The sequence below is a fragment of the Triturus cristatus genome, chromosome 7, assembly GCF_964204655.1.
Source record: "Triturus cristatus chromosome 7, aTriCri1.1, whole genome shotgun sequence".
NCBI classification, from domain to species: Eukaryota; Metazoa; Chordata; class Amphibia; order Caudata; family Salamandridae; genus Triturus; species Triturus cristatus.
The window spans coordinates 1,458,007,490-1,458,032,048 of record NC_140590.1 but is presented as its reverse complement, the minus strand read 5'-3'; the positions used below and the strand labels follow the sequence as shown (position 1 = coordinate 1,458,032,048).

The 24,559-nt window shown below is 46.0% G+C and overlaps 1 protein-coding gene across 2 annotated transcripts in view; it reads right to left on the bottom strand.

Annotated features, from left to right (window-relative positions):
* Window positions 1-6,174: 6,174 nt before the first annotated feature.
* IFT52 (intraflagellar transport 52) overlaps window positions 6,175-24,559 on the bottom strand; it is a 236,577-nt gene continuing 218,192 nt past the window's right edge. For both annotated transcript variants that reach the window (XM_085619219.1, XM_085619220.1), the window contains one exon: window positions 6,175-6,458. In XM_085619219.1, coding sequence (XP_085475345.1) covers window positions 6,423-6,458 — 36 coding nt within the window. In that variant the 3' untranslated portion in view covers window positions 6,175-6,422. The remainder of the gene's footprint in view (window positions 6,459-24,559) is intronic.

Below are 24,559 nucleotides of genomic sequence, written 5' to 3'. Positions count from 1 at the left end.
TTAGGCAAATATCCTTGACCAGTTCATCCACAGTGCATTGCCCATGGATTGTGGGTGTGGCAACCTGGAGGTGAAGTTTTGGCATTCTGCATTGTCTTCAGTGGCAAGGAGGTCTATTTGGGAGAACCCCCCAATGGTGGAAGTATGAAGAAGGACTTGGGGGTGGAGTTCCCACTTGCGGAGCAGGTCAGCTAAGTTGTTGTCCACTCCCTGTATGTACACAATGGACTCTGATATATTGCCCACAGCTAAATGTCCTGGGCTAGAGCAGACAACTGCAGGGATTTAGTGCCGCATGGTTTCAGTAAGTAAAACATTGCATTTAAGTTTGTCTGTCTTAATGAGCATCACCTTGTGTTCAATGCAAGTGAGGAGCACTTTGAGGGCTAGCTGGATGGCTAACAATTCCAGGTGGTTGATGTGGAGACCTGGCTGTTCAGGCGTCCACATCCCTTGGACAGTAAAGTGCTGTAAGTGCACCCCCCCCTCCAACGAATTAGAGAGGTGTCCGTAGTGATGGTCATCTGCGGCACTGGGTTCAAAAAGGGCTAGCCTTGAAACAGGTTATTGGCATTTCACTCCAGCAGAGAGGGAGGAGTACAGCCCCAAATCAACACTAGATCCAATCCTCTGCCTGTGACCATTGTACTAATAGGCACTCCTGCAACGGACGCATGTGCAACCTGGCATCTCGGACTACAGCAATGCAGGTAGCCATCATTCTAAGGAGGCGCATGACCTTTCTGACGGCTACCTGACGGTCTGGCTGTAAATGAGGAAGCAGCACTTTGAACGCTTCGAACCTTGGCGGGGTATGCTTTTCCTGTGACAGAGTTAAGTATGGCCCCTAGGAAGTGCTGGACTTGAAGAAGCTTGAGGTGCGATTTTGTGGTATTGAAGGTAAAACCAAGGCTGAGTATGAGATGTATGGTGGCTTGGATGTGTTTGTCATTGCTGTTCCATTGTGCTCTTGATCAACCAATCGTTTAAGTAAAGACATGGATGCCGTTCCTTTTGAGGTGAGCTGCTATCACGGCAAGAAGCTGTGTAAAAACCCTGGTTGCTGTGGTCACTTCAAAGGCAAGCACTTTGAACTGATAATGCTGACCACTTATCACATACCCGAGGCACCAGTGATGTGCAGAATGGATGGTGATGTGGAAGTGGGTGTCCTTCAGGGCGAGAGCAGTCCTGAAGTCACCTTGCTGTAGTATAGAAATGGTATCCTGGAGTGTTACCCTATGTGCTGACAGGATGTACTTGTTAAGGGGCCAGAGGTCAAGAATGAGCGTCAGTGATCCGTCCTGTTTGGGTTTAATGAAATATAGTTAGTCTACCACTTTGCCAAGGTGTTGTTACAGCTCATGCTCAATGATTCCCTTGCTGAGTAGTGTGTGCATCTCCTCTTGAAGCAGACATTGATGTTCTCGGGTGAGTTTGTGTCAGCAGGGGGATATTTGGTGGTGTTTGTGTGAGTTCTAGATAGTACCTGATCTGTTATGATGGTGAGAACCAACTAGTGTGAGGTGATCTCTGTCCAGCAGGACAGAAACCCTTGCCGCCTTCCCCCAAAAGGTGTTCCATGGGCAGGGGGAGGTAAGGGAGTCATTGTTTTGAAGGTGTAGCCACTTTGGGGGCAGCATCTTTGCCCCTGCCTCTCATGTAATAACTGTGTAATATAGCTGTAGCTGCTGTAGCCCCGGGAAGCAAGTGGATGCTTTGGAGGTAGTGGTTTTCACCCCACCACCGTTTGTGTGCGGCAAAGGGAGGCATGGGCAGATAGTGCTTGTAAGGTTTCCATGCCTTTAGCCGCCTCAGTGTCCTTTTTTATTTTTTCTAACATTTGGTGAACTTGCGGGCTGACCAGGTTTTACTCCGTCAAAGGGCAAGTTGACCAGATGCTGCTGCACTTCTGGCAGCCAGGCGTGTCAGCAGAGGATGACACTGGTGTTTACACCAGAGAAGCTGTGTCTGCTGCATCAAGGGCGCATTGAATGCTAGTGTTCGATATAATCTTACATTCAGCTACCAATTCAGGATCACTCTTTTTATACTGGTCCAGGGGGTATTGAAGCAACTCCTACCTTAAATCCCAGTAAGCCCTATCGTACAGGGAGAGCAACCACACAGAACTGGCAATATGCCAATGCGCAAAAGACTAAGCAGCAGTGCGTTTTCCTGCTATGTCTATCTTTTAACTCTCCCGGTCAATGGGAAGGGGGTTGGGGGTTTGCATCCCCCGTGCTCTGCAAGTTAGCGCATTTTCGGGCTGTGTGAACAATCAGGGAGTCAGGTGGCTGTTGACTCCTGATGTAGGGAGGGTCAGATGGAGATGCCTTATATTTCTTGCCGACCCTAGGAGTAATGACTCAAGCATTTACTGGCTCCTTAACGAAGCCAGGAGCGGGTTTAAGCATCCCCTTTAACATAGGCAAAAATTGCAAAGACCTCTCTGTGGAGGAGAGTGTCTCCATCAGGAAGTCATCCTCCTGTGGTTGTTTCTGTATCTTCACCTTCTGAAATGCGGCTGCCCTTTCCAATACCTCATAGTATGAGGTGGTCTCTTTTAGTGGGGAAGGCTTGGCTGGATAGATGCCAAGGTAGATATTGCCAGGGGGCTTCACGTCATAATCGTCCCACGGGTTGTCATGGGGTCGTGGATCGTGTGGTTTATCATTTGGGTCATAGGGAGGCTTAGGAGGACGAGAACCCTCGGTGAATCTGGTGAAGGGTTCGCTGGCAGTGGGGAGGGGGGGCAGGTGTGGAGGAGGTGGAGAGGATGGCAAAAGAGGAAGAGCAGGGGGAGGAAGAAGTAAAAGCAGTGGAGGTGGTTGAAAGGTGCCTTTGTCATGGTGCAGAGGCCTCTATGGTGCCAGCTCCCAGGGTGGATTCAAGGCTTGCTCGAAAGTCAGTTTCCTCTTGAGGGGAAAAGGGTCCTCTGCCTTGAGAGGATGCTGGGCCAAAATGTATCTGGTCTAGGGATGGATTTAGGGATGCGCTGCTGTCTGGCATCGAGCTGCTGATGGAAGTGCTGAAGGATGGATTGTTCTTGTTTCTCAGAAGCAGCAGAGGAAGCCGCCCTGGACAAAGTTTTTTCAGAGCCAAGGATTTGTGTTGGTCTGCCAACACAGAGATTGACATCGGCTCCAACGGACTCAACTCCTAGAGTGGCTTTGCGGGTGTCTTCTAGGCTGGAGCCAAAGAGACAGTCGAAGTTAAAGGAAGTGGCTTAGAGGAGGATTTTGGCACCGTGAGGTGGGATCATGTCAGCTCAAACTCAACAGTTTGGTGCCTTCCATGGCCTTGCGGCAGTGGCGGACCAGAGTCCATGTGACTGGTCTGCAAACTCGAAGCCCAACCCCTTCGAGGGCGATGCTCGGTTTCTGAGTTATATTGAGAGATAGGAGGCTGTATATGTGTACTCACTGCGGCCGTTTTCCATGCTGATTAAATGCTGGACGCTGTTCAGGTGCTAGTTTGTCTGTTTCGGAGTCAGAGCTCTCCTCTGTGGAAAGCACTTAAGCCTCTGGCTGCAGTTCGTCCTCCGAATCCTAATTTCCGAACAGGTCTGGAGTACCGTCCGCTCGACGTTCCGCCATCGAAGCTGAGGCTATGCTATGATCTCAAAGGAAATGGAGGGTCTTTTTATTTCGGAAGGCCAGACATTCTTAACAGGAGGCCTCCTGGTGGTCCGGGGACTGACAGAGGTCACACACCTTAAGTCCTCGGGTATTTTGCTTTACACTTCGGGCAGTAGCAGAATGGAGTTCTTTCCATCACAGGCACATTCTTTGGTGTCAAGTAATCGATGAAGCCCCAGATCAGTGAGGCCCAGTACAGGGCGTCAACGATGTTGGATCACTGAGCTGTAGTGAAAGGGTACGCAACGCTGGGAACTCACAAGTAAATGCAACGGTTATTTCTTCCGATGAGAAAGAAGGACCCGAGTGGGACCAGCAACTCCAACACGCAGCGTCAAACTGGAGCTCAAAGGGACATGTCTGAACCAGATTGCGGAGAAAAAAACAATCCAACAATACAGCCAATGCGCATTACCAGCAATAGGTGGAGTCATTAAATCTTGTGACTCATAAGACTTTTTTTTTAAACAAAAACAACTTGCATATATCTGAGCCCAACACCAGATAGCAGGAGTATGCACAGCATTGGTATCTACAGCTACACATGCCTTAAACATTAGTATTCCATGCCCCTTAGCCTGTCACTGTGCTGTAGGCTGCAAGTATTTTTTTATGAGACATTATTAATCCTCTGAAATTATTAAAGAAGGTGTCTTGTCCATTTCCTCTTCCAGTTGCATACCTCCGACTGTACCAGTCTTGGCACTATATGCAATTTACATATGCTAGCAAGGGCACACAGCAGCATTCTATTAAAAAAGATTTTAAACACACCCCCAGTTAATAACTGAGTCCAAGCTTAACATCATCTAGACGTGCATTGTTTAAGGAATTAATTTAGCCATCTTCGGGTCAATCTTTTAAAGCACATACTATTGACATATGTTATGTGTTTGTGCTCATTCTTTGGGACGAGGCTACCACATGTGCATTTCTTCATTCACAAGTCTACACGACCTTCAACATTTTCTCTTTGAGGACAAAATCTATACCTCTAAGAAAGTGAAAGAGTGAAAAAATTAGAGAAATGTTAGAAAAAGAGAGAAAAGGGTGAGAAAAAGTGTCAATGAGAAAGAAAGAGCGAGTGAAAGAGAAGGACAGAGGAGTGACAAATTATTTATCTCACCCCAACAACCTGGTCTTAAATAGCTCTTAAGTCTTCAAATAGAAGATCATTACAAGCTGCAATGTGTCACTTGTTATGGAATACAATCTGGCATACAGTCTCAGCAGCGAAATGTATAGCACAGTTGATTGAGCTATAAGTAAGAGATGATTCCTTGGTTTGTACAAATAAACAACTGTTTAACTGTGCAAATATGTCTCAACTAGGGCAGAACCCAAATTATGAAACACGTTTCAATCTCACGAGTTGTAGTAGAGTTATCCAACTCTTCGTCTTCAGCTTATCTCAAATTACATCTTACTGTGGCGCAGAAAACCACATATCAGTAAGCTGTTCAGCCCAATCTGAATTTACAGTGAAGACTTTGAATTCTCTTAGTGGCAGTTTTTTTAAAATCACTAAAGCCTGAGGAAAACCTACAACTGTGTATATGATAATAAAAGCACTTTTGTTTTGTACAATTTTTTGCTATTTAAGTAGCTGAACTTAATTTTACACACTGGTGATGTTAGAATGATAAATTGGCGTGGCATCTACGCAGAAGCACAAAAACAACGTTAATACATATAGAAGCTGATCAGTCAATTTGAAGACCATGGGGTTGTAGACAAAAAACCTGATTACAAGTGGGACTGTGTTTTCCAACTCTTGTGTAAACCCACTTGTGCAGGGGTTGAGGAGACGACTTGGGTGGTATTTACCACATCTGGTTATTACCGGCTGCATTAAATATCTCAACCTTCATCCAATTTTGGCAAATCAAACATAATGGAATTTAACAGGGGAAAAGTGTATGGTATTTACAGTACCATGGGGATTTAAGCAGCAAAATCCATATGTTATTCCCCAGAAAGTCATAATAGGTGCCATTTATCACACTGAATAAATAATGTACCCCAGGGTATCAATATTTAGTTGGTGCGATAAAAAGCAGCTGCATTTCGACAAACTCAGAATCAGGGCAAAAGATGGCTCATGCATAAAAAAAAACCCTTAAGATGATGGTATAAAATGAGTGAAATTTCCTTTTCTGATTGATTTTTATATATTTTAAATAATGCACTGTGTCTTGGTTGCATTTTTATGGGTCATAAAATGAGCCATAAGCATCTTATTTACATGTTAGTAATTGTTGACTGTGTTCCAGCCGTTGACTAAAGAAGCAAGCTGTTTGGCACTAACTTGCATAGACCTTGACGGTATAAGGAGCAATGCCTGTTCTTAATTCTATGACATGGTGTGTTTCACGTTCAGGCCTTGTCTACACAAGCTGCCTGTGTGCATGTTCTATCCACTGATTCTTTATTACAAAGCTGTAACATGAAGGCTTCAATGTACATAATAAAATCTCACATTGTGTATTTTCAAGCATAACATATAAGTAAAACAAAAGTCACAACATTTATGCAGTTTTTCACTTTATAATAAAATAGAAATGGCATTGAGACTAAATATAAATATAATTTATAGTACCACTCCATACAAAACATGTTTAAATTTCATACATATTTACATGATACAAAGCCAACGATTACAAAAAAGGAACAGTGGACGCCAAGAGTGAACAGTTGACACTGAGCAACACTCTGCTGCCATTTTTTAGGAAATGTTAAGGAATCTTTTCTTGCCACGTTCGCTTCTATGAATAAACGGCTCTAGAATCCAGCTTCACTTGTATCTATATCATGTTCCTTTAAAAGAAAAGAAAAAAAATATCATTAAATAATTAGTCAGATCAATCAGTAATCATAAACACAATGCTCCGCAAAACCACACATTTATAGGAACGAAATTGTAAGTTAATAATAAATGAGAGACTAAAAAGGTAAATAAAATAGTACTTTTACCTCAAGCAGAGAATTAAAAAAAATTAATAAACCACACATTAGCACTAAACAGTTCTTTTATTAAATAATGACTAAATAAGTGAAGATCGTCAATGAATGTCAAAGTTCACAGTTATGGTCAGCTTCGCATATTGCATATCTCTCCAAAATCCCACAGCTCTTCTCAACATAACAAAGTAAGGGCCAGATGTACGACCAAGACAATTTGTGACTTGCAAATTGCGCTCGAATGCGAGTCGCAAAATGCCATGTACAACAGTGTCTGAGACACTGTTTGCGATTCCCAATGGGGTTGCAAATTGCATGCCTCATCAATATTCATGAGGCACTCGCTATTTGCGACCCCATTGGGAATAGCTGGCCCTCCCAGTGATGGTGGCCTGCTGGGCTCAGCAGACCTCCATGTCAAGGACTGCTTTTAACTAAAAGCAGTTTTTTTTAAATGCAACCCATTTTCCTTAAAGGGAAATGGGATGCATTTAAAAAAAAGAAAATGAAACGTTTTTGTTTCCTTTTTTAAGGGCAGGTAGTGGTCCCTGGAACCACTGCCTGCCCCTAAAAAAATGTTCTCCTGCATTTGCAAAGGGGAATGGATCCCCTGGGAACCCCTTCCCATTTGCGAGTGCATAACCACCCTCTTGAAGAGGGTGGTAAATTGCGAGTGTTTTGCAATTGCGCTCGCAAAACATTCATACATGGGGTCCCTATTAGGACGGGATGCCCTTGAAATGCCCATTCCGAATAGCGAGTCGCAATTCTTATTTAGCGAGTCGCAAAAAAATTGTGGCTCTCTAAATAGGAATTGTACATGGCCCTATTAATTTTTGCACGTGCAAAAGGGTCGCTAACCCATTTGCACATGCAATTTAGGGTCGTACATCTGGCCCTAAATCTTTCCAAAGATGCCCAAGAAAATTTGGGTCACATAGCCACTCTCCTATAATTACTATATCCCTATATTTCCACAATACTGTACATTTGGCGATAATCTGGAATTTTGAGATACATCTATTTGAAGAGTTAACCCTTTTTTTTTTTTGAGAGAAGATACAATAAGGAAGAAAAAAATGCCAATGGTTTCCATGGATTAAACATTTAATTTTAAAATAGACTCCCATTTCAGTAATGATATCAGATCAACAGCCCAACATATTTAAATACTTTCAAAAGAAATTCTTGAGGTCTGAGTACGTTTGACCATTAATACTGTTCATGTTGTTATTTATGCCCAGTTTAAATATTATTATTATTTTTTTTTTTAGAACACTGGCAAACTCTGAACCTGAATGACGCTGCTCAGTAATGTATCTTTCCCAATTTCGAGGTTATGTTGTCCATAGCTAAAGAAGCACTAATCCGTCTATTCCAGAGGTTCGACATCCATTATAATTAAGAGAAATCCTTAACCATTACTAATACAGGGCACTTTTTAAATCTGTTTATGCTGACAATGCCCTTTTTGTCTTGTACTTACCACCAGTGGCGGCTGGTGACATTTGAAAGTGGTGAGGCGTAAAATTTCAGTTGGAGTGTACTGCGGCGAGCGAGTGTAGTGAGTGAGTCCTAACAACCTAAGGGTGGTGCTCACCCTGAGAAATTTTTGAAAAAAGAGTGGGCAAATGGTGCATTTCCAAGCTAATTTTAGAAAGCAAAGTTGTACTGTGCGCCCTTCCTGTCAGTATGAATGTCTATGCATTTTGGGCAAACGTTGAAGTGAGCACAAATCAAGTTCACATACTCCCATTTTTATTGTTAATTTACTGCTCTTTCAGGCCATTTTCACCACTCCTTATTATGTGACATTTTTCCATAAATGTGCCTCAATCTGCTTTGTTCCACCAGTGGAAATTAATCTTTTTATTTTCACATGTACTAATGCTGAGCTATCTCCCAGCCACTGCTGCCTTCATTCTTCAGCCCCTGTCACCTAAACTCACAACCACACTTTTGTCTCGGTTAAACTGTGATTTAGCCGAAAGAAATATAATTATGGCTGCAAATGAAATAATCAGCATTGAAGAGCGATTTCCTTAATTAGATGGAGCGGTTGCACGTCACGGAGTAAAGGGGGTCTTCATTAGCTGCCGGTAATGAGGCTTGGGGGGATATTAGAGCTACAAAATATATAAACTGCTGGGAAACCCATGTCTGGCCCAAAGTTGCTGCAGACGGCTGCGCTAGCGCAGCGAGACAGGAACAATGCAACACAGTCATCAAAACAGGATGATTTTACACAAGCGTTTTCCCTCCGGAAATAAAGACACGTCAAATACACATTTTATCCATCCTGCGCACATCGCAGCCACTGACTGTGAGGACGTTATTTTATCACACATATGCATGCGATGAGAGACTCATCTCTAACTCTACAATCTTTACACGGAACATACAATGCTGAACAGCTCTGTAGTACAGTGTCCGTCTGTAACGCAACTGGTGCTCATGTAAAGAAAGCGCTCTGATACCTTCGGATCTAGTTCGCGCTACATAAAACTCCAAACAAGAACAAAAACTAAAATGTAGTCGTTTTTAGGTCTCGGCTCGAAGGCTGCGCTTGCGCAGTCTCGAGCCGAGATTTAATGACTTGGAGAAGAGGGGCTCGAACCCGCCCCTCTTCTCCCCTGTTCTCCATTGGCTGGCCTCTTCAATGCTGGCCAGCCATTGGAGAAGAGGTCCCGTCACTCCGATCAGGCCCCGTCCTTTTCGGATCGGGGGGGCGTGTTTTTTGCAGAAAGTCTAATTATCTCCTCCAGCCAATGGCAAGAGGAGATAACAGCAAAACACGCCCCCGAATCCGAAAAGGACGCTGCGTTTCTCCGAGGCATTTCTGCTCTGCCTCGGAGAAAGGCAGTGGTGTGCTTGTTGCATGGTGCTGTAGAGAATAGCTAGAAGAAATCATTGCCAAAGTCAATAACTCGGATGTGCGAGTACTGGCGTCATCAATACTGTTAGGCTAGTCGAAGTGCAGGGTAAACATTATCTGTGGGATACCAAATGCTCCGCAACGCCAATCGCCCACGTGGGCGACGGGGCCACCGTGAACGGGTCCAAACGTGTCACTATGACCTACTGCGGTAAGCCCTGTTCCGAGACGTTACTCTCCCCTGTAGGCCATCTCATTTAAAGTCAAGGAGAAAACAGGTCCAAAACCGAAAGAAGGTATCACCGACCGGTACACAACTGACGTATTCCAAACTAAGAGAAACACCAACGCAACTGCACTGCGGTCCCCGCTGTCAGTCGGAGGACGGCTCAGACTACGGCATGCGCAGACCCCACAACCAATAAAAAGTGCGCCATTCTGTGCAGTTTATTAGGATCGTCTCAAATGGCACCAAGTCTCCAATACTTGGTACCCTTACACATTTTCTCTCATGCGAGTCCCCGAAATGTTCAGCAGTGGGATTGGTTGGTATACGACCCGGAAGTGCTAACATTACAGACAAATTACATCCGTTAAAACATCAACAAAGGACAACGGGCACTGGGCTGAATTTACGGACTGTCTGTGTAAGTAGCTGACAGGTTGTCATCTTATATACGACCAAACGTCAGGACCTGGCAATAGTAAATTTTAGAAAAATACTTCGAAATTAGCAAATGTCTTGTCTTCGCAGTTTAAAAACACACTACCACCTTCGCGATCAATCGGCATATTTACTAGAGCTTGCCTTGGAAAGATGAAGCTATTTTATGGCAAGGCTACTATTTTACTACGTTCTTTTTACGAACCCGACCTTCTTTAGTATGAATATTTTATATTTTTAATGCGTTTTGTATTGTGCTGGACACGTTTCCTCAATGCAACTTGATGATACACAATGAGGAGAACCTTTAGAGTTTTATGATCCTCAAGAAGTGGGCTTAGTCGCTTGAGTTCCACAAATAGCAGATTACACGAGTGGGATAACGGACAGTCAAAACATCATAGGGTAAAAGATTTGAGAAGTTGTTATTGTATACAATCTTTTGTGGTGGATGAGCACCGGGGCCTTCAGAGCGGAATTCGTCATGTTCAGGGAGAGGTGTTTACTAACAAGCATTTACAATGCAACGGTCTCGGCATTGTTAAAGTTAGAGCTATTGGCATTGCTCGTGACAATGCCGTTTCTTTAAATGTTTTAAAAACAAAAAGATAAACAAAAATAATGTCATGAGCAATGCCAATAGCTCTAACTTTACCAATGCCGAGACCATTGCATTGTAAATGCTTGTTTTTTATACTGCCTCCCACTTTCCCTTCGCATCATTCATCCCAAGCCCGGGGTACTGACTCTTCCAGTCTTCCCTCTGTCCTGCACGTCCTTCTCCCATACCCCCTCCCTTCCTCTAACCAGCCCAGAGCCCTGCTATATCGAACTGTTACAAATTGAAATCGCAGCCTGCAGACGCATCCTTTCGAAAAAATAAGAGTAGCGCCCAGAGGCTGTCCGGTTGCAAGCATTGGCACTATCTCATACCACAGCTATGTATGCAGTCCACACACACTGAATTACTTCGCACGGTACATTATTATGCATGTCGCACTACAGAAGCCCCTGTAACATCTAGCGTGCTGGGTGGAAGCACGTGCGCACTTGCTGCCCATTCGTACCAAATTAGGAGTGAGGGGCTGGTAGGGAGAAAGAACACAGTGGAGAACGTGAAACAGAATTAAAATAAGGTACTAAAGGAAGAGGGGGTGGGGTTTTTTAAATAACTAACTAATAAAATGATTTTATTAAAATCAATCCTACCTGAGCTGCAGGTCCGCGCCGCCTCGGGTCCGTTCTGCGATCTGGCACCTACACTGGAACAGCCCATCACTGCTGGCAAGACCCCTCTCAGCCAATCCTGGCGCTGGAGCAGTGCCAGGATTGGCTTAGAGCAGGCTTACGCTCCGCCCGCCTGCCCATTAGGAGACCGAGGTTTGAGCCTTGGCTCAACCCTCGCTCTCCTAATGGGCATGTGCCAGCCTGTGGAAACACTAGTGCGCATGACTGGGCACGGCGCAAAAATTCGCCCTCCGTCCCCACTCATGCGCACTTGTGTGCTGCTGCCTGTTGCCCCAAGACAATGCCTGTCAGTCAACATGATGCCAGACCGCCCACCCCCTTCAGACTCTGAAGGGGGTGGGCGGTCTGATGTCATACTGACTGACATGATTGTCAGTTCTCCCGGCCTCGGCGTCTCTGAACTTAAGTTTACTTAAGTTCAGAGACGCCGAGGGAGCTGCGGTGCGGGTGCGGGCATCACCCCCAATGGACGCACCGCCACTGCTTACCACACAAATGTGTCGTCTTTACTGATAAATCCTTTTTGTCTTATATTTTAGATTTGAAGGAAAATATAAAAAGTTGACAGTTGGGTTCCTTTAAAAAAAATATTTTAGTGGCATGTGCTGCTGGATTGGCAAATCAACTTGTCGGTACTTATCTTGCAAATCCCAGATTAAGATGATTGTTTGCATTAATGTACTAGATTAATTACTGCACTTAAGCATAGAACCCAGGAAAGTGTATTGTCAGAGAGTTTTGATATTTCTCGTCTTGGCTTCTTGTCACAGCATGAGAAATTAGTAATTCCCATGTCCATGTCAAAAAAGGCTTCCGGCTGGTTAAAAAGAGGGAACATTCAAAAGAGATAATTGGACCTGTAAGCTATAAACAATGTGAATTTGCACATCCTGAAATCTCTACACATTAAACGTCAAGCTTTGAGCCTGAAAGTTTCCTCGAGTGAGCACTGCTCTCCCGCTCCCTACAACCCATACTTTTTTTTTCCTTACACTGCTTTTCCTATAAGGTTCATGGTGGACAGGCCATGAACAGAAGTTTTGAATCATCTTATAAGGCCCGCCTCCAATGTCTTCTTATTTTGTTTTGAGTTTATACTGGGATACGAGGGACCACCTGCCCCCCCGTACACCATTTTATTTGTTTTGCTTTTTTCAATTAAAATTTCCCCCACCTGCTGCAACTGCGCTATGACATCCTGCGGTGCAGTGCAGGCAGGGAATTGTCCAGTGGTACTTAGAATGCTCGACAGTGGCCACCTACAGCCCTACAAGGACTGATGTAGTTTGGTTCATAGTACCATTTCTGTGGAAGGTATTTATTAATTCTTTTAAAATCACAAAGGTTTAGAAACACAATTTCCATCCAAATCAGGCATGATTAGAATGTAGGCAAGTCCAAGATTTGGCCTTTCAAATGCTGAGTTTTACAACACAAACAATAGCTAAGGGCAGTGGTGTTTTCTATTTCCATCTAAACATGCCTGATTTGGATGGAGAATGTTTCCACACCTTTTGTTGATTTTGAGGTCCACTGTTTTGAGGTTAATTATCCATGAGAAATCGTTTTTTCTCAGTGATGACTGCAGTGTGAACCAAAGAGAGTTCTCGACAGAGGTGCCGTAGTAGGAACCAATGAACTCAGATCCTTGGGAAAATTTGGTTCGCATTACTTGGAGAACCTGGTGCATGCACACATTTTCATGCAGAGACTGTTGGGAGTTGGTGCCACTACACAGGATTACATTCAGAGGTTAGTTTTCCACTGCACACCATGGGTGACAGTCTACCACAAAAACATGTACCATAATCGTTTGAAATTCGCAGGTAAAAAACACAAAACAAATCACTGGTATGCCCGTGATACAAAGTAAATACAAGTCCTTGTCGAAGTCCTGAGGAGGCCCGGAAGTCATTGAAGGGCCAAAACAAGTCAACAAACCCCACAAGCCAATCCACAGCTCATTTACAAAATAGAATTAGGAACAGCTGTGGGCTTTTGCTTTTCTCAAGAGTGGACAACTCATTCAATTGGCTGAAATTCTAAAGAAAGTTGGCTTCAATCTGAAAGAAGGTCTAAATTAGGAGCATTGACATAAGAATATACACATGGACGTTTGAAATATAAAGGGACTTGTTATGATTTACAGGCTAGTATTATGAACATGATCTCTAAATTTGATTTTGTTTAATCAATAAATTGCACATATGGTAAGACGACATTTATAACATATATTGGTAGAACACACAATTTAGATAACGTGCGCTAGCGCCATGAGACCCTCGGGTGATATGTGCGCTCAATAAATATACCTGACTTGACTCTTAGGTCTTCGCTCTGGGGTTTTGCTTATTACACATGTTGGTAATACAGAGTGAGCCTTCAGTGTCTATGTATCACTTTACAGTTGTTTTCATTACACCCTGTGATTTTATTTCACATGTTCATACTGGAGATACAAATGTTTGGGTTATGCTTTACAAGGGTTTCACTACGCTCTGTAATATTTTTTAAGATTAACAGACGTATTCACTAGCTCGTGTATTTTATTTTACATGTTCACATTGGGGAAATTGGGAATTCTAATGTTTCTGTATTCCACTTTAAAAAGGTCTTACTACACCTTAAGGTCGTAATATTCCTTATGATGTGTTTAAACTACTTGCTTTTGCGCAACTGTGGATTCCAGTCCTTGTATTTTACACTTTAGATGTTTTGTTTTACTAAGCTCTGTAATTTGTTTATACACTCGTGGTGGCGATACTTGGTGATCTGCTTTCTTTTACTCTTTTGCAATGCAATAGGGCTCACATTTTTGAAACTTTGACCCACTGGTATTGTAACCGACAATGACTTTTATTAAAGAAGGTTTTTAAATATATAAATAAAAAGCATTGTCATTTACAATGCCAATAGCTGAAAATCTCGCAATTGCAAGACCTATTGCATTGCAAATGCTTGTTTAGTTTGCAGTGTGAGGCCGGGATTACAGGGGAGGGAGGGGTCACTAAAATGGATGTAGTTTATCTAATTAAGGGTGTACCTTAAACATAAACTAAATTCCACTGATTCCCATAGTGTGCCACCCAACCGGTATTTTGGTTGCTCAATGAGCTTTCTGTTTACCAAATGTATAACACAACAACTGATAAAGACATAAACCCAGCCAGGACTATTGGCTTTGTCAGATGTGTTAGTTGTTTGAGGTAAATAAGTAACAATAATATGTTTTCCATAAATAAATACTGAAAAAGTTTCAATTATGTAATTGTGAGAGCGTAAATTAAACATTGCTGAGGCCTGTTTAATCAGTAGTGTTTTTCAGTGTCTCAAGCACACCGTTTCCCTGGAACCAAGATTTACTTGGCTGATGAACCCCAATCAGGGCCAAAAACGCTCATGGGTTACTTGTGTTCCAAGTCAGGGAAAACCTGGCCTGGCAGTTCGGACTGGACTGGGATGCAGCCCAAGTAATTACCATTGTCTGAGATTAATTTAGCATTCCATCCATCAATGTTTGTATACTTCAGAGATTGTAGAAAGAGGCACAGTTATGTCCAGTGGAATGGGATAGGGCATGTGAGCACTGACTTGAAAGGAAATAATTTTGGTTTTGATGAGCTCAACATGAGGGAGAAGAGAAATATGGATTGTTGGATTGTGAGAAGTTGGCCTGGTATATGATGCTCACTAGTTAAAGTGATCACCTTGTACCATGCCAAGCAACCCTTATGGTGTGGTTGTAAGTCAACTTTTTCGGACTAGCTGCCCTAGTGGTAGCGTAGGCTAAGCAGTCTTAGAGGCTAAACTCGTGAAGCGTGTTAAGCCAGCTGTTTTACCAAATGCAACCCCCTTTTATACCAATGAAAGGACACCACACAGATATATATTCAAAATATATATGTATTTATTTCTCAAAGTAACCCCTAGTCTCTTTATGAGCACAGGAGCACAAATCGTCAAACAAGATTATCACAGAATACACAGAAGTTGCACGTTATATGGATAGGCCCTGGTGGCCACTCAAACCATATACTAAAATAGTGGTATAAGTACCACGAACAGAAAAGGGAAAAGGCCTAGGGCCTCTAGAATCGCTGGGCCTACAAGGAGCTAACGTCAGTTAGTGACCAGGAGGTCCACGGGTGGCGTGTGCAGAGCAAATAGTCACACGCGTGCTCCCATAGGTTTCAATGGGTGCGTAAAAAGTACAAAGTTACTGCAAAGAGGATCTTCCGGATGGACTAGGAACTCAAGATTTGGAACACAGGCACTAGAGATGTAATACTACACTTGGGCACAGGTGTGCCAGCTTTACCTCACCCACAGGAAGCGGGTGCATAGGCCTCGAAGTGCGTCGGGTTTCTTCTATCTGTTCCGTGGAGCTTGAAGACAAAGATGCTGCAGGCGGTCGGTCCGGGAGAGATGCAGTGGATCCAAGAGTGGATCGGAGATGTTGAAGACCTGTAAGCAGAGGGGACAGTGTTCACAGTCACTAGCCAGTGACCAGCGTGGCACCAGGTGGGTACCAGGCAATGTCGGGTGCAAACAGGAAGAAAGGTGTAGCTTGTCTCTGCAGCCACGTGGTCCCTGAAGGTCGACGACGTCCAGGAGTCGAGTCACGAGCTGTCCCACGCAGGCTCTCGCTGTCGGCGGTGTCGGCGACTTGATCGAAGCAAACAAGCCTTGGCAAAAGCAATTGTTGTAGGAAAAGGAAATAAGCTGATGGTTCTGACCAGCAAGGTCAGAAGGACTGCTCCTTTGGAGGGGAGCAAGGGCCAGTCTGGAGCAACCAGACCAGCGGTGTATTTCGTAAAGTTCGTCGCCAAGATGGCTACTAGCCAGCGGCCAGCAACCGGTTAGGCGCGTCGAGTGGCAAAATGCAGAAGGGCCCCTCGCAGATCGTGGAGATGCTGGAGGGCTCACCTTTGGTGCAAATGCTGCTCGGGTGTTGGGCTTCTCAGATCCCAAAGCACAACTTGGAGGGAGCCTCGGTTGTTGCACTTGTCAGCTTGTCGTAGTCGTTCCAAGATGGCTGGCTCCACGTGTCTCGGTGCCTCCACGGGTCTCCTCTTTTCAGGGACTGTGGATCGGGCGATGAGAGGTCTGGAGGTCCAGGTCTTGTCAGTCTCTGGGCTCGGGCTCCGGCGGGAGGCGGCGGCAAAGCAGACGTTGATTCGCTGGATGGTGCTTGCGTTAGCAAGGTGGTCACTCCCTGACCACAGGGGAGATTGGCTTCAGTCCTCTGTGCAGCAGAGCGTCGAAGTTCCCGTCTTCTTCTTAGTGTTAAGTTGATTCCAGGATGTCTGAAGTCTTAGGACACAGCTCCTACCTTTAAGCGGATTCTAGGGGCCGGACTACCTGCTAGGTCCCTCCCTATGGGTGGGACCAGGAAGGGGGGTGGTTACACCCCCAATCCTTTGTCCAGCTCGCCCCAGGCCCGGGACTGGTGTGCCCCAGGACCGGTTTGAACTGGCATATGCACCGAGGCTCCTTGTGAGCCACAGGCATGTCTGGTTTCTTTCAAGCCCTACCTGACCAATACACAAAATCCTGTCTGGGGTGGTGCACGCACCTCCCCTGGCAGGAAACCCTTTGTCCACACCTCCCAAGCTGGAAGGACTCCCAGCAGCAGGAGGGCAGACTTGTGTCTGTGGTGGCAGCATCCATTTTGTGGAGCTGAGGCTATGTCTGATTTTACCCGGGTTTCAGGTACTGTACATGTCGTGTCCCTCTGGAAGGGTGGAATGCTAACCCCGTCGCCAGAATTGGCGAGGGGTTAGTATTCCAATTCGTATGACACCTTACTCGACATGTTTTGATAAAGCCAAACCAAAGATAGCATTTAACCGCGAGGTTCATAATGCACTTAAGAGTATATGGTATGACGATATCTGGAAACAGTAGAAGGAAGTTGTTCCGACCACTGCAGACAGGCTCAGCTCATGCCAGAGCACCATCTCACATGGAACCAACCACTCTGCCTTCAGGATTGTTAAGGCCTGCCATAGGAGTGACTTATAGGTTACCATGTGTCCCATTTAAGGTTAGGTATAGGTATACTACACCTAAGTAAGAGGTGATTACACCAACTTACCCCAGCTGAGTGATCAGCCAGTTGTGTCAGATTGTTAGGCCAAGCCTGGGGTGGCATAATACATGCTTCAGCCCCTGGCAGGCCTTGGGTACACCAATGCCCTGGGTACCTAGTGTACACTGGTACAGGGGCTCACAGGGTGATCCAACCAATTGGGTATGTACCTAGGGTACATGGAGTCCATTTTACAGAGAGAGCAGATAGCCTGAGAGCCTGAATGGCAGGATCTCAGGCCAACTAAGTCGAAAAACCAGCTAGACACTAGGCAAAAATTTGGGGGTAACCATAGTCAGATATCCACCTTCCTACACAACCCCCCCCCCAAACGAAGGGAGATAAGGCTGACCTTGACCAGGTAAGCCTATATTGCCCAAGTGGCCATATAAGGAGGAACCAGCACTGGCATGGTTACCCCCTGTCTCATCGTCCACTAAGCAATCCCTCACCCTAAGGGTATCAGAGGGTCTCCACCATAGGGAATCTCTACCTTTGGTGTGCCTTGGCAAAGTAAAAGGCTGGTGTTGAGATGGAGTACTGAAGTGAGTGTCCTCAAAGTGAGGCCTCAGCTTCCTCCAATCATCCTCCACCATGGATGCCTTTCTTTCCTTAACTGAGTTGCACTGTGCTCTCAGGGTCAGCCTCTGGCTACCTAAAGCTGGAGGCTGGGTCCCTTTTGTGGGCTTACTGGAGGGACAGGTCAGGTCTGGGGCCCTAAGGTCCCATGTTTGCCTGTGCCCAACAGAATCCCTCTGGGGAAGGTCCCTAACTACCTGTAAAGGAGATCCCTCAGGAATGTTTTTACCCATCACCTGGCTAGGACTACTAGCCAGGCAATCCTCATTCTTTTGATGGGGGGGTTCTTGTGGACAGGGGCCCTCTGGGGGTCCACTGGCCTCCCTGACCTCTGCAGCCCTGGGCTGACTGAGGCAGGGTAGAGAGAGGCAGGCTACCTGCACCAGACTGGGTCCCACCTTGGAAGGGGCCACTGACATCAGAGGCTCTGCCAGGCCAGGCCTGGCTACCTCTGGGGCAGTTCCTTCACAAGGGGTGAGGTCAGCTCCCTGAGGAGGCTGACTTTTTCCTAATGTCTGGGGAGAGGGAGACTTTTCTTCCTCCCCACTACTCTCTGTTTGTGTGGAGTGATCCATAGTTTCAGGCTTCACTACACCTATGTCAGTCTGAGTATAGGCTGAGACCATTACAGCCTTGCCAACCTTTTCAGGGGGGCACTCAGTTTGTGTTTGAGCTGTGACTGTCACAGCTCTGCCAGTCTCTACAGGGAAGTCTGTCTGTGCCTGGGCTGTGGCTACCACTGCCCTTCCAACCTTTCCAGGGAGGAAATCTATTTGGACAGGGGTTGTGAATGGCACAACCCCACTACCCTTTTGTGAAAGGCCTACCATTTTAGAATGGGTGTCTTGTTCAACTCCAGCCCAGGCTGAGAGTTCTAAGTCATTCCCTAGTAAGCAGTCCACAGGCAAGGTTGGGGACACTGCCACCCTTTTAGGGCCAGTGACACCTCCCCAGCTGAGACATACCTCTGCCATGGGATGACTGTTCTGTTTGCCATCAATGTTAGTCACCTGGTAGGAGAAACCAGGCAAAAGCTGCTCAGAGGGAACTAGCCAATGGGCCACCATTGTGATGCTAGCTCCAGTGTCTCTGTAGGCCTCAGCTTTGGTACCATTGATGTAGGGCTCCTGTCTGTACCTACCCAAAGTGTTGGGACAGGCAGTGAAGTTGGCAAACCCCATGCCACCATCACAGACAAGAGTAGTTGTTGTAGGGGAATTGGCTAAGCCAGGGTCCCCCTGTGTTCCCCAAGTGAACCCACCCAGATTTCTGGGGGCACTCCCACCACCTGGGGGATTACTGCTGACAGTAATAGGTGGTGTGACAGGAGTAATTGGAGGAACAGTTTTGTTGTTAGCCCTTGGGCAACTGCTGTCAGTTTTCCAATGCCCAGGAGTTTTACACTCATGGCAGTAAGGCTTTTTAACTGTGGTAGAGGAGGGAGCTTGGGACCCACCACCCTGTGTGGAGTTTTGGGGCCCTGAGGAAGATTTCTCTTTTGCTTTATCCCCACCCTTCTCTTGAGGTTTGGTGGTATCTTTCTTTTGGTCACCACCCTGATTCTTAGGCCTGATCCTGGTCCTGACCCATTTATCTGCCCTCTTTCCCAATTCTTGGGGAGAGGTCAAATCTGAGTCTACCAGGTGTTGATGGAGGAGCTGGTTTTGACAGTTACTTAAAATCTGTTCTCTCATCATCAAATTGTACAATCCTGTATAATCAGATACCTTACTTCCCAGCAACCAACCCTCCAAAGCCTTAGTGGCACATTCAACATATTCAGACCAGTCCTGAGTCTGTGTCTTTTGGGTGTCTCTGAACATTAACCTGTACTGTTCAGTGGTTAAGCCTAACCCATCTACCAGAACACTCTTCAGGACTCTGTAGTTTCTGACATCCTCTTCTCTAACAGTGAGGAGTCTGTCTCTGCCTCTTCCTTCAAAGGAGAGCCAGAGGATTGCTGCCCACTGGTCTTCAGGAACCTGCTGTACTTTGCAGGCTCTCTCAAGAGCAGTTATCCATTTGTGGATGTCATCCCCACTTTTGTAGGGGGGCACAACCTTAGACAGGTTCCTATTATCAAAGACCCTATCTTTGTCCTTAGGGACAATGCTGCCACCAGTGGGTATAGACCCACTCTCTCTAGGTTGCCTAGCCTTCCTCAGTTTTTCTTCCATCAGGGCTACTTCTAGCTCCTGCTTCCTGATCCTCAGCTGGGCTTCCTGCATTCTGGCCTCATGTTCCCTCCTCTGAGGGGTGGTCATCCTTTTCCTGGAGTGACCTTGAGAGCCTCTAGAGCCATGAGAAGCATTGGAGTCACCTGAGCGATTCCTTTGCCTCCCAAGCCCTGTGTTAAGTCCACTGGGGAGATCCAATGGGGTAAACCCATTGTCAGTCCCCAATAGCCTTAGTTTAGCTGGGCCAAGTATAATACTTGGCACTGGGCTAGTTCTCCCTTCATCATCACTACTTTCTGTATCCTCACCACTTTCCTCCCCTGTAGTATGATTCTCATCTAAGGGATGGCTATTGGAACTGGGTACCTCTGTAGCATCTTCAGAAGGGGGGCCTCCTGTTCCTGACCCTAAGGGGGCTAACTGGGAAGCTTTCTTGAGTTCTCTCTGATTCTCATCATTCTGTAAGAGTTCTCTGAGCTCAGCAGAGGTAGGGTTCTTGGGCTGTTTAAGGCCTCTAAGAGTTGCCAAATGCCTGAGCTCATTCTGATTAAGGGTAGCAAAGCTGGATGGTGCCCTCTGGGGGTCACTCTCAACAGAGATGGGTACAGTGGACCCCTCTGCCCCGGCCATTGCTCTTAAGTGTGGGTGGATGTGTTGCAATCTACCTACACTTGGGTTTACCTACTAAACCTATCTAGTAGTTGTAGTCAGGGTGTGCTACTCCCTTTGCTCTACAACAACTAAGTTCAGTAGAACTTATGTATATCTAATCTTGTTTTATATGTACCTACAGGTACCTATGTGATCTTTCAATTGGTAACCAAGAGATTACAATGGTAAAACACAGCAAGCTCAAATCCAACCGCTGCTCACCAATGTGAGAAGTTGGCCTGGTATATGATGCTCACTAGTTAAAGTGATCACCTTGTACCATGCCAAGCAACCCTTATGGTGTGGTTGTAAGTCAACCTTTTCGGACTAGCTGCCCTAGTGGTAGCGTAGGCTAAGCAGTCTTAGAGGCTAAACTCGTGAAGCGTGTTAAGCCAGCTGTTTTACCAAATGCAACCCCCTTTTATACCAATGAAAGGACACCACACAGATATATATTCAAAATATATATGTATTTATTTCTCAAAGTAACCCCTAGTCTCTTTATGAGCACAGGAGCACAAATCGTCAAACAAGATTATCACAGAATACACAGAAGTTGCACGTTATATGGATAGGCCCTGGTGGCCACTCAAACCATATACTAAAATAGTGGTATAAGTACCACGAACAGAAAAGGGAAAAGGCCTAGGGCCTCTAGAATCGCTGGGCCTACAAGGAGCTAACGTCAGTTAGTGACCAGGAGGTCCACGGGTGGCGTGTGCAGAGCAAATAGTCACACGCGTGCTCCCATAGGTTTCAATGGGTGCGTAAAAAGTACAAAGTTACTGCAAAGAGGATCTTCCGGATGGACTAGGAACTCAAGATTTGGAACACAGGCACTAGAGATGTAATACTACACTTGGGCACAGGTGTGCCAGCTTTACCTCACCCACAGGAAGCGGGTGCATAGGCCTCGAAGTGCGTCGGGTTTCTTCTATCTGTTCCGTGGAGCTTGAAGACAAAGATGCTGCAGGCGGTCGGTCCGGGAGAGATGCAGTGGATCCAAGAGTGGATCGGAGATGTTGAAGACCTGTAAGCAGAGGGGACAGTGTTCACAGTCACTAGCCAGTGACCAGCGTGGCACCAGGTGGGTACCAGGCAATGTCGGGTGCAAACAGGAAGAAAGGTGTAGCTTGTCTCTGCAGCCACGTGGTCCCTGAAGGTCGACGACGTCCAGGAGTCGAGTCACGAGCTGTCCCACGCAGGCTCTCGCTGTCGGCGGTGTCGGCGACTTGATCGAAGCAAACAAGCCTTGGCAAAAGCAATTGTTGTAGGAAAAGGAAATAAGCTGATGGTTCTGACCAGCAAGGTCAGAAGGACTGCTCCTTTGGAGGGGAGCAAGGGCCAGTCTGGAGCAACCAGACCAGCGGTGTATTTCGTAAAGTTCGTCGCCAAGATGGCTACTAGCCAGCGGCCAGCAACCGGTTAGGCGCGTCGAGTGGCAAAATGCAGAAGGGCCCCTCGCAGATCGTGGAGATGCTGGAGGGCTCACCTTTGGTGCAAATGCTGCTCGGGTGTTGGGCTTCTCAGATCCCAAAGCACAACTTGGAGGGAGCCTCGGTTGTTGCACTTGTCAGCTTGTCGTAGTCGTTCCAAGATGGCTGGCTCCACGTGTCTCGGTGCCTCCACGGGTCTCCTCTTTTCAGGGACTGTGGATCGGGCGGTGAGAGGTCTGGAGGTCCAGGTCTTGTCAGTCTCTGGGCTCGGGCTCCGGCGGCGGCAAAGCAGACGTTGATTCGCTGGATGGTGCTTGCGTTAGCAAGGTGGTCACTCCCTGACCACAGGGGAGATTGGCTTCAGTCCTCTGTGCAGCAGAGCGTCGAAGTTCCCGTCTTCTTCTTAGTGTTAAGTTGATTCCAGGATGTCTGAAGTCTTAGGACACAGCTCCTACCTTTAAGCGGATTCTAGGGGCCGGACTACCTGCTAGGTCCCTCCCTATGGGTGGGACCAGGAAGGGGGGTGGTTACACCCCCAATCCTTTGTCCAGCTCGCCCCAGGCCCGGGACTGGTGTGCCCCAGGACCGGTTTGAACTGGCATATGCACCGAGGCTCCTTGTGAGCCACAGGCATGTCTGGTTTCTTTCAAGCCCTACCTGACCAATACACAAAATCCTGTCTGGGGTGGTGCACGCACCTCCCCTGGCAGGAAACCCTTTGTCCACACCTCCCAAGCTGGAAGGACTCCCAGCAGCAGGAGGGCAGACTTGTGTCTGTGGTGGCAGCATCCATTTTGTGGAGCTGAGGCTATGTCTGATTTTACCCGGGTTTCAGGTACTGTACATGTCGTGTCCCTCTGGAAGGGTGGAATGCTAACCCCGTCGCCAGAATTGGCGAGGGGTTAGTATTCCAATTCGTATGACACCTTACTCGACATGTTTTGATAAAGCCAAACCAAAGATAGCATTTAACCGCGAGGTTCATAATGCACTTAAGAGTATATGGTATGACGATATCTGGAAACAGTAGAAGGAAGTTGTTCCGACCACTGCAGACAGGCTCAGCTCATGCCAGAGCACCATCTCACATGGAACCAAGCACTCTGCCTTCAGGATTGTTAAGGCCTGCCATAGGAGTGACTTATAGGTTACCATGTGTCCCATTTAAGGTTAGGTATAGGTATACTACACCTAAGTAAGAGGTGATTACACCAACTTACCCCAGCTGAGTGATCAGCCAGTTGTGTCAGATTGTTAGGCCAAGCCTGGGGTGGCATAATACATGCTTCAGCCCCTGGCAGGCCTTGGGTACACCAATGCCCTGGGTACCTAGTGTACACTGGTACAGGGGCTCACAGGGTGATCCAACCAATTGGGTATGTACCTAGGGTACATGGAGTCCATTTTACAGAGAGAGCAGATAGCCTGAGAGCCTGAATGGCAGGATCTCAGGCCAACTAAGTCGAAAAACCAGCTAGACACTAGGCAAAAATTTGGGGGTAACCATAGTCAGATATCCACCTTCCTACATGGATGCAGTTAGTATTCCACAACTTACAGTATGGAAATGAGTATGAAAATTAGTAAGATATTGAGGTTATCCTCATTGAGGTAGTTCAAGAAAACACAGGAGACTGCAATTTTGCTAAGTGGCGGCTTTTAGCTATATGGGTAAATAATTCTGAATTTGGTGCTAGGTGTCTAAGCATATTCTCTGGCTTCATGTCGTGTACCATCCACATTTAGGGACATTACTAATGTCACCAAATATTTTACTCAGCTTTGATACAGCACAACCTAAAACTCAAGAAGTATCAAAGCTAGGGTGACCCATTCCCTCTATTAATTAGTACAGTATGTCAACAGCTTGAGTGATCTATGACTTTTTGAAAGTAGCTCTGTTTAAAAAGGATCTAATCATCCAGATAGCACGTTTCATGGTCCCAGGTAACCACGAAACGTGCAGTTCATTACGTTTCACTAGAGGACAGCATCCAATTTAAATATATGTGCCTTGTTCACAAAGTAATAATGGAGACAAAATCTCTACAATTCATTCTCCATTCAATTGAGACAATACTAATCACCAACTTCCTTCTAGATCCCTTACTTTTTAAAGGGCACCTTTTTTTAAAGACACTCTCAGATGGGGTCTTTCTATGTGGCTGCATTTAACTGGAGAATCTAGGTAACCAAGGCATGCCTTTAACATTACTAAGTGCACCACGCTTAGTGC